Source organism: Trichosurus vulpecula, chromosome 1 (assembly GCF_011100635.1).
Source record: "Trichosurus vulpecula isolate mTriVul1 chromosome 1, mTriVul1.pri, whole genome shotgun sequence".
NCBI classification, from domain to species: Eukaryota; Metazoa; Chordata; class Mammalia; order Diprotodontia; family Phalangeridae; genus Trichosurus; species Trichosurus vulpecula.
The window spans coordinates 194,077,885-194,088,430 of NC_050573.1; the positions used below are offsets into that span (position 1 = coordinate 194,077,885).

A 10,546-nucleotide genomic window follows, 5' to 3' on the forward strand; every position below is an offset into this window, starting at 1 on the left:
AGTCTGGGTGGAAGGATCGAGGTTAGGGTTCTAACGCATCCCCAGGAGACTCAGAGGGGAGCGTCTGATTGCGGAACTCAAGTGCTGCAGTCTCTGTAGAGAGCCGGAGGGAACGGGGAGCACTGGGGAAAACCTTTATTTGCCCGGGTGTCTGACATCTGGAGTCATCTTGGAGGTCGTGGCGGGAGGGCTTGCGTCTTCACCTGCTTTCTGTTCTCGCAATTACCCGGGCAGTTTTTTTATTTTGGTTTGTCCGTTCCGTTTTCAGTTTGTGCAGGGTTGAGAAGCTGGGCAACGACTGGCCATGAGTTACCGAAGTATACAGAAAGTCCAGGAGGTGCTGAAGGTCTTCGGGGAGTCAAGCGGCTTTGATAGAGTTTTGGGAAAGGTATCGCCATCCTGCGGCGGGCTCTTGACCCAAGCGGAACACCTGTTCGCGGGAGCGGGAGTGGGCTTGCTGGGGCCGGGAGGGTCTCCAGTCCTCCCTGAGATCCGCTGGGAGGCTTTGTCCCTTACGATACAGCTTGTTCTTATCAGACCCGAAAGCGTGTCAGTAGCCCGGTTACTTTCTTTTCTACCCCCTCATCTCCCTTCAGGCACCAAATTCTAATGAATTCCTTTACCATTAGGAATGTCTCCTCCTCCATCTAATGACTGTATTGTTTTCAACATTGACCCTGGTGTCTCAGACCGTCCCTGCCAGACTGGAAGGCCAGTGCAGTGCCTCCGTTATATCCACCAGGGAAGTACAGAGAGCAGTCACCTGATGATGAGATTTGGGGGCCCACAATAAATCATCTGCTAAAGCATGGGAAATGTTGCGTCTTCGTAGGTGGCAGAGAATGCCTATACTCTGTTCCAGACATGACTAAGCAGAAGGATAGTAGAAGCCTAGGAAATTTTGGTACAGTCTAGATGGAAGCACCGCGTCACCATGCAGAATGTTAGTGACTTTGGGTCAAGTGAGACTTGAATTTGAATCCTGCTTCTTAATTCCAGTTCTGTGAGCATCAGCGAATCACTTTCTGAACCGAATTTTAGCCAGTGTAAGGGTGATGGCCTAGGAAAGTATCCAGGGTTTAGTGGTCACATTGAGGAAAAAGAACTGGGTTAAAGGTTATAAACTGTAGGGAAAGGTGCAAACTTTGGTCAAAGGTGGTTAAACTGTTTAACCAGCTCAGAGAATTTCATTGTTCATTAATGGAACACTTGTGGATGATGATTGATTTAAAAAAATTCTGAATCTTGGTGTACTCATTTGTAAAACAGTGCCCATAATACAGGGTACAACCCCATAGGGTTGTAAAGATCAAATGAGTGAAGACGTCTAAATCATTTTGCAAAGCTAAATATGATGTATGAATTTTGACTTCATTTTAACTTAGAGTGCTTGGGCGACTCTGGTCTGACTCTTCTAGAGCAGGGTGTGGAGGCTTTGTGACTGTGAATGAAATAAAAATGGGATAGTTTTATCTGCCTTTGATTGCACTGGGAAGCAGTTCTGTAAAATGGAAAGAGTTTATTCACCAACCTCTTAGCATGTGACCAACCCCTTCTCTCCTCATCCCCTTGATTCTAAAAACCTTGATTGCTGATAACAAACTCCTGTAGTTACTTGGTTCTTTCTACCTCAACTCCAGCCTGCCATTTCCCCTATAGTGTCCCATTCCAGATTTGCCCACCCGTTCCACTCTGACTTATGGAATGCTTGCTCCATAATGAGAAACTTCCCTTCATTTTAAACCTCTTCTTTCTCCCTCCTATCTTCTGTTATTCACTAAGCCTTAATTGCTTCCTGACAACACTATTTCCCTGGTCACCCTTCCAGCCTTGGCTACATTTTCTTTCATATTCCCCAATTTGCTGGTCAGGATGAGGGGAGTCAAAATATTCTTTGTTCTCCATTGCCACCTCCAGACTCTCTTCCAACATAATTCATCAACTTATTTGAATTTCATGATATCCAAATTTATCACCCAAACCAGACCACTCCTTTTCCTTCTAGGTCATTCTTCCTTCAGTGAATTCAGTGTCTGGCTTACAGATTTCTCTCAACCCCAACTCCTACCTTCATGTTAGAGGACTTCAGAATAACTTTTTTTCTAGGCAATTGAGATTAAGTGACTTGACCAGAGTCACACAGCTAGAATTGAACTCAGGTCCTCCTAACTTTAGGACCAGTCTCTATCCACTGCACCACCTAGCTGCCCCCCTCCCCCAGAATAAATATTGATGCTTCCCCTCAATGACCAGCCCACACAGAGATAAATATACCCTTGATCTTGTTATCACCCACAAATGTTCCATTTCCATATTCATGAACAGTGAAATTCTTTTAACTGGTCAAACAGTTTGACCAAAGTTTCCACCTTTCCCTACACTTTACAACCTTTAACCCTGTTCTTTCTTCTCATTAAGAACTCTAATCCCTCTACCTCCCAATACTTCCCCAGGCCATCACTCCTATACTGGCTAAAATCTTTTCCCTTCCAAATCTTCATCCTTTGGTGAACCAGTTCAGTTCTATGCAATATTCTTTTCACCAATATTCATAACATCTCATATATGTCTCCTTTTCTTGACTAATATAACCACAAGCCTATTTCAAGCTTTCATCACCTCTCAACTGGATTATTGGGTAGCTGTCAATTGGTCTCCCTGTCTGGTCTCTCCCCACTCCAACCCATCCTTCCCTTAGTTGCCAAAGTCATTTCCCCAAAGTTTAGATCTGACCATTTCATCTCCATTTTTTTTTTTGGTGAAGGTTCACATCTTCCTCTCCTGGCTGGAACTTGTCAAAACTGTTAATATTGAAATAAAGAAATGATTTATTAAGCAATGCATGCAACTCGCATAACAAACTGGGACCAAATCTCTCAGTAGCAAAGAACCCTTATCATTGGTTTCTACCCAGTTAAAATACGATTTGAAGGAAATGAAAAATAGGATGAAGTGACTATGATACCAGGTTTCTTACTGGTGGAGGATATTGGGAGACAATCAAGTGAGGGGTATGGGGATATTCTTGTGGTCAGATGATAGAGGGGAAGAGGAGTGAACTTATGCCTTAAAATCAGGTGACTTACAGGCAGCTGAAACTTAATTTCACTAAATGATGGTTAAAAAACAAAATGGAATTACTGATGCTGTTTTTAATATTACATCCCTGCTTATTAAATTCTAGTGGTTTTGTATTACCTCCAGAATAAAATATGTCCATTGTTTAAAGTGCATCATCATCTGGCCCTTTATTATTTTTCTAGTTTGACACATTACTTCCCTCTGCTCCAGGTACACATCATTCCAGGTATATTGTCCTGCTTACCATCCCTTGATCACAACACTATATCCATGGTCTCTATGCCTATGGACTGGCTGTCATCCATGCCTGGGCTGCTCTCTTTACTCACCTCCACCTCTTAGAATCCCTGGTTTCATTCAGTACTTTGCTCAAATCTCACCTTCTGCAGCTTTTTTCTTTGTCCTCTTAGCAACCAAGAGAATAAAGTAACTTCTAGGATTACCTTCTATGTATTCTTTATCTGTTTTATATATATTGAATTTACAAGTGGTCTCTTCCACTGATGTCATTCCCTTGAAGGCAGGGACTGCTTTTGCCTTTCTTCGTATCCCCAGGGCTTAACGTAGTGCCTGGTACATAGTAAAAAGTGCCTCATAAATGCTTATTTGCTGATTATTTTTTAACACTTTGGGGGCACTGCAGGCCTGTGATTTCATCCATGTAGGTAGGAAGATTCCAGATGAGTACCCCTGTGCCCCCTGTAATGTAGATTAGCAATTACACTGAACATTATAATCATAGAGCAGGGCTGTCCAACCTTAGGTTATCTTAGGGCTGCATTAAAATAAAATAATTATTCGAGGGCCACACCCAGAATAAAAAATACAGTACACCAATATAATAGGTAACGTGTAGTCTTACCTTAGGTTTAGCAAGTGCTCCAAAAAGTCATGTTACTTTTAAAAGTTTTTATTGAAACAATAGACAATATATTTTGATTCACCATTTTAGCGAGAGCTCTATGGTAGCTTGGCTTTGTTTACTAAAGCATTTCTGCGCTTGTGGTACATTCTCATTGTAGGGCCGAATTTTGGATAGCCCTGTCATAGAGAGTTGGTTAGAGTATTAAGAGGCCAAGTAACTTAACCAATGTAACAGAGCTAGTATGTATCAGAGGCAGGTCTTAAGGCCCAGGTTATCCAGACTCCCAGGTCACCTCTCTATCCACAGTATCATGCCACCTATAAAAACTATTCAATATAAGTTCATAACAGCTTGAATTTTATTAAAAAAAAAAACAACTAGCCCTCCCTAAAGGACTGTGTTTGAACTAGAAGATAGGAACAGGAATAAACAGGAATTTCTATAAGATTTGGTGGCTGTTAGAAAATAGATTTGATTTTATTAATGATTTCTGAAGACAATGACTACAAAGTTAATGTCTCAAATTTCCAATGGCTACCTCTATGGCTTCTATGTTACTCTGTAACCAAATTGAGATAGTCTTTTTCCCAAAAATTTACACTGTAAGATAGCTTTGAATTTATGACATTTAGTGTTACCTGTAGTGTAGAATGAGTAAGCTTTGAGCCAGAGATTGTAGAATCTCTTGGCTTTGGGTATTCTGGCATGCATCCTAGATTCCAAGGCAACAAAGGATGCCTTTAGAGGTAGGGGAAGAGTTTTGGTCCTTCTGTTCAGGCAGTGAAGGATAGCTGAACAAATACTGACTAAAAATAAAGTATATTTACAATGTACAAATCAGAAATGTGCATCATACAGGACAAAAAGCGAAAATACAATTGCCTCTTTAGACAGAGCCAGGGAGAAATTATCGATTTTTTCTATTTAGCTCAGAATTTGCAAAAGGAAAGTTACACAAAAGTTTTGATTTGGATTTGCTTTAAGGATATCTGTTTCGGTATCATATCAATACTGATTGCCTGCTATGTGCAAAGCACTGTCCCAAGTGCTTTGAGGGATACAAAAAGATAGGACATACAGTCCTATCCTCAAGGTGTTTTAGCATGGTACCAAGTGATAGTTTTGAGTCACAGGACCTGAGTATGACTGGCAAAGCTCTTTACCAGCTCCTATGGATTTGATCATCTATGCCAATGACTTATACATCTTGTTATTTCCAGCCCTAATCTCTCTCAACTTCAGTCCTGCATCACCAGTTGCCTATTGTATTTATTTATTTTTAGTTTTTGAAATTCATTTCCATAAGATTTTGAGTTCCAAATTTTCTCCCCATCTCTCACCTCCCCCCACCCCAAGATGGTGTGCAGCCCGTTGTATATTTTCAAACTGGAATTAGCACAAGGCCTCAAACTCAGCATGTCCAAAACCACATTCATCTTTCCCCACCAAACCCACCCTAATTCTAGCAAAGACAGAACCATCCTCTCTGCCTCCTAGATTCATAACCTCAGCATTATCTTTGTTGCTACATCAGAGAAAACCAAATAAAATCAACCAAGGGAAATACTGATTTGTATACATGATCTCTGCAGGTGCTTTAGTATCTGCTCTTTTCCACTCCAGTTCTAGTAGAATACTACTACTTCACATTTGAATAGTGCTTTATAGTTTATAAAGCATTTTCACATCTATTATAATTTAACGTATTTTTCCAAGTGATCCCATAAGGTTTATCACTTTACTTGAGATCTAAGGAATAACTGACAGACAGCAATCCCATTTTTTTGCTCAGAGGCAGATTGGCAAAGAACTTTAAAATATTGCCTATTTAAACCTTCCCTGTGTCTGTTTTAAAGGGTACTGAATTACTCCTACACTTCTTTTCATTCTCTCCTATCTGGGAAAATGACCCAAAGTGTTTAAATGCTATTTAGAAGAGTACCTGTAATAGATGAAGTAAAGAGATCAAAGCTTTTTATTTTCTTTTTATTGAAGTTTGGAGAGAAGCTTTCAAAGAGATAGGCCAAAAGGAGCCCTTTCCTCACCCAAGACGAGAGTATTATTTTGATTGTTTAATAGACTACAATACTTTAATTAGGGTATAATACTTTAATTTGTATTTCATGGTTGGGAAAAAGTACATTTTGCTATATGATTATGTGCATTTACCTGTATAAACTGTCTTCTTGCAGCCATCAATATCCAGGTATATCTTTTTATTTGGGACAGTTGTTTAAAAAAAAAGCACACCAAACCTTTCAGTTCTAATTTCATTTCCCTTTTACGTTTTGTTCAAATTTTAAATAATTACAATTATTTCAGCTCATCAGCTTTGTCTCCCTTGCCCTCCTATTTCCTAAGATATTCAGAAATATGCCTACCCTCTCTTCTTTCCTTCTCCATTAACAGCTGAGGGTTTTAAACATGATTCTGTTTTCTTATAATTTTAAAGAAGGATTGATTTCTGATTCTTGTGGGTCTTTTCATCCCAACCCATATATTGCAAACTCCTCAGGGTAATGAATACTATTGACAACACATATAGGCACAGTGCTTGGACACAAAGCAAGTGTTTAACTGAGGATTTCTTGATTGACAGACTGAGTTGGCAGCCTAGAAGTAGAAAGAAATGCTCATAAAAGTTATGAATACATAAATGATGATCGTATCACATTGAAAATGCTGAAAATGGGTGCATTTGCAAAGCTCTCCAGCAGTAGCTAAATATTGTACAGGCCTTAGTGTGAGGACACTAATTAAGACTTCATTTGTCTGTACAATGAACATGTATCAACTTATATCAACAATAACTTGTTTACTGCTTTAATACAGTACAAGAAAACAATTGTGTTTAACACAATTGTATAACAATACCATTTTTCTGTTGAGATTGTTTTGCTTTATTTGTTACTTATCTTTAATTTTTTTATTCCTTAAGATGAATTTTTTTAAATCGGTGATTAAAAAATTAGGCAGTGTTTAGGGATGAAAATTGATGTCTCATTCAACTTTAGGTTCACCCAGAAATACATCCTAATCATTTGTGTGTCTTGCTATTTAATCTGATAAAATTATGCATTGATTTAGTGAACAGTTGTGTTCATCTTTCCTCTACATTTAGGTTAAGGTTCTCTCTGCAAGTCCCGAAAAGGTGGTTTGTGAAATGAAAGTTGAAGAAGAACATTTGAATAGGATTGGCTCTCTACATGGTGGCTTAACAGCAACTCTGGTAGATGTCATATCTACACTTGCTTTGATCAACACAGAAAGGGGAAAACCTGGAGTCAGTGTGGACATAAACATAACGTATGTACTTAATATATTTTAAATGGCATCAGCTGAGATAAAAGAGCTATTAAGATAAAAATAAGCTTAGGAGACTAGCTTTATAAATTTTCTAGATGCAAGTATGGCTTTAGCTCTAAGAGCTACCCTGCCCCTGAAAACAGCCATCTTACCCTTTAATTTACACATTGCGAATGGAGAAAATCATAAAGCTGCCACAAATTCCTAGCTGGTATATATTTAAGCTATAAATTTTACCACTGTGTATGTTAGGTACCTTATTTTCTTTCAAGGATAACTTGTACCATCATATACAACTAAGTATGGATAAATTCCACAAACTGCAGTGCTACAACAGTTATCATAGTAAATATGGGGCATTACTGCAAAATAAAATCCCAAAGGAAAAGAATTATAATGTGGGAAGTATCTGAGTATACACTAGAAAATTACTAGTCAGGGAATATGTCACTAGTAATGTTAGAAGGACAGCCACAGGAAGAAAGAGGAAATAGAAATTAGGTAACTTCTTGCGTTTCTTAGTGTCCTTTCCTGAGCCTCATACTACAAGACCCATTTGAAGAGTTGCAGAGGAGGTCCAGATGTCATATTCTGCCAGCAGTGTTAAGGAGAGGGTATATTCAGGTCAGTATATTTGCCAAACATACAAGCTAGAACTAAACCTTCCTATTCCATAAAGGAGTACATTATAGCAAAAATGAATTATATAAACATCAGAGAATTGCTGGTGGTCTGAGCATCAGAAAAAGGTGGGTGTGCCATCATTCCCCTTTCACACTTACCAATAAAAATAGGAAGAAAAGAATTCTTTTAAATTGTTGGCTGAGGTTACAAACACATAATAGGGCAGGGTTCGAGTTAATGCCTTTTTTTAAGTTTCAGAAAGTTGAGAAGTTCTTCCTAATAGCCTCTTTTTATTCCATCTGAGCAAAAAAAAAAAATTAGATTACTTAGTAACACTTCTTCCATAGACCTCAAGCAAGATTCTTAACCTAGCAGTCTGTCCCTTGCCCCTCATGACAAAAAAATTACACAATTCTGAAACCACCCTGAAAATTTTTTCAGCACAGCTTCCTTCTTTGAAAGTTTTTATAGCCAAAGATATCAGCTGGGCAACCCCTGGTGGTAGCTGTCAAGCTGATCCACCTAAGGGGAAACGAGGCTAGTCTGAGTAAATTGTTTAGCATTGCTTGTGTTTGAAAAGTCAGTTCAATAAACAACAAATTCAGATGGGCTACTGTGGCAAGGCTGTAAATCTTAGCACGAACACACTGATAAATGAGACTTTCATGGTATATGGCAGTATGGATTCTATTTTAAAAGTCTAAAATTAATCTTTAAATAGGTTCAACAAAATTAAAATTGCCTTAACATACCACTATTAAGTTTTTGACTCTGGTAAAATGCCTAATCAAATAAACCTTGATTTTAAGTGTTTTAAGGGTCTGCCATGTGCCAGGCACGAATCTTTTACTAGGTCACAAATGTAGGTTGACAAAGCAACAAGAGGAAGCTCTAGGTTGAATATTGGACCTTTAATTTTCCAAATAGACTAAAAAGGGGAGGTGAATAAGCCTTGTTGCAACCTAGACGTTTATAAATGACTCAAATTGAGAAAAAAAAACTGGGGGAAGGTGATCAAATTTTGTTCTAATTAAACATGCAATTAGTATTTTCAGTCAGTGTTTTAAAAATAGCCTCTGTACTTGATCCATGACATCAGGGAAATGATGACATGACTTGTAGTTGACTTTGATTTGAGTGAGGGAGGGCTGTGCAAGGTCACCAGCCTTACTTTCTCCTCCAGAGCCATCTCGGTTTAGTGGCCTGATATTCACCAAGATGACTGGAGATGGCCCAGGATGCATTGCGAGACCCTGGCCCTTTCAGGCTAAGGTCCCTTCTGGTTCTCACTTTTGAGTGAGGTAACATCATTCACTAAATAGGCCCCTTTAATCAAAACTCAAAAAAAAAAATCCAATTGAGAGGGGAAGACTCTCAAGGTTGCTGGCCAAAAGAGAAACAGTTACTATTCGGTATTTACATTCACTCTGTGCTAGGAGGGCAGGGACCTATTGTCCAATCTATGAGCTCCAGAGTGAATTGGCTTTAAGGCTCGGTTTTGGAGAAAGAAATCTAGCTAGTAAACCCATTGAAATGGATCACAGAGAGGAGGCAGAGGCAGGGGTGTAGCTAAGTGGTCCAGTGGATAGAGCACTGGGCTTGGAATTAGGAAGATTTATCTTCATGAGTTCAAATCTAATCTCAGACACTTACTAACTGTGTGACCCTGAAAAAGTCACTTAACCTTGTTTGCCTGTTTCCTCATCTGTAAAATGAACTGGAGAAGAAAATGGCAAACCACTCCAGTATCTTAAAATGCACTTACATGAAACTAAGTCAAATCAAACCTGAGATGGCATACAAATGCAAAGAACAGGTCAAGATTTTGCTCTAGTACTCCCAGTGTTCACAGAAACACTATCAGAGGCAGCACTGAATGGTTGAAATTATGATATATTTGTAGTTGGAGGAAATAGGTTCAAATCTTGGTTCTACTGTGAATTTGGGCAGTCATTATTAAGTGGCTCTTAGAGCCTCAGTCAGCCTTCTGTAAAATGAGGGGTTTCCTAGATGACCTTAGAGGTCCATTCCCACTCTAAATATGTGAAGTATCTATTCCTTTAATCAGTCTCTTTCCATTAATTATATCCCTTATGTTTTATTTCAAGGTACTTATCCCCGGCTAAGGTAGGAGAAGAAGTAGTGATTGCTGCTCACATTCTCAAGCAAGGAAAAACTCTTGCCTTTGCAAGTGTGGATCTGACAAACAAGGCCACAGGAAAGTTGATAGCACAAGGGAGACATACAAAACACCTAGGAAACTAAAAGCAAGATTGCTTTAAAGATGTTATTCAAGAAGCAATCATTATTTCATTGTTATTTGTTTGAACAAGTAACTTGTTTTAAAAAGTTTAACTTTGAAAATAAACAATTTTAGCTGTGAAATTCTGTGGAAGCTATTCAAAGACTAAAGTTGAAGCAGAACATCCAGCAGAGAGTATGTGGCGGGGTGCCATAAAATGGAGCTTAGTTTTAGACAAATGTGTACAGAGGGTGAGTCTTTAAATGACTCAAAAATACAAATGACTTTGATGGTAAGTAAAAATTTCAACTGTGAAGGACCCAGGATACCACTAAAAAATGAAAATGAATTTCAAACCCTTTGTAGGCCTTCAAGGGCACCAAGTCAAAAATGCCTTTCACAAGTAGTAACTAGGTTGTAATAAAACC

General features: G+C 38.8%; 1 protein-coding gene across 2 annotated transcripts; it reads left to right on the forward strand.

Moving 5' to 3' along the window:
* The first annotated feature begins 13 nt into the window (after positions 1 to 13).
* ACOT13 (acyl-CoA thioesterase 13) lies at positions 14 to 10,261 on the forward strand. 2 transcript variants are annotated; one of them, XM_036766070.1, is made up of 4 exons: positions 14 to 175; positions 269 to 388; positions 7,068 to 7,252; positions 9,985 to 10,261. In XM_036766070.1, the coding sequence occupies exons 2-4, from the start codon at positions 305 to 307 to the stop codon at positions 10,139 to 10,141; spliced, it is 426 nt and encodes a 141-aa protein (XP_036621965.1). In that variant the 5' UTR covers positions 14 to 175; positions 269 to 304; the 3' UTR covers positions 10,142 to 10,261. The 2 variants fall into 2 exon arrangements, with proteins under 2 accessions (XP_036621965.1, XP_036621961.1); XM_036766066.1 differs by having other exon boundaries at positions 167 to 388.
* Positions 10,262 to 10,546: the final 285 nt, after the last annotated feature.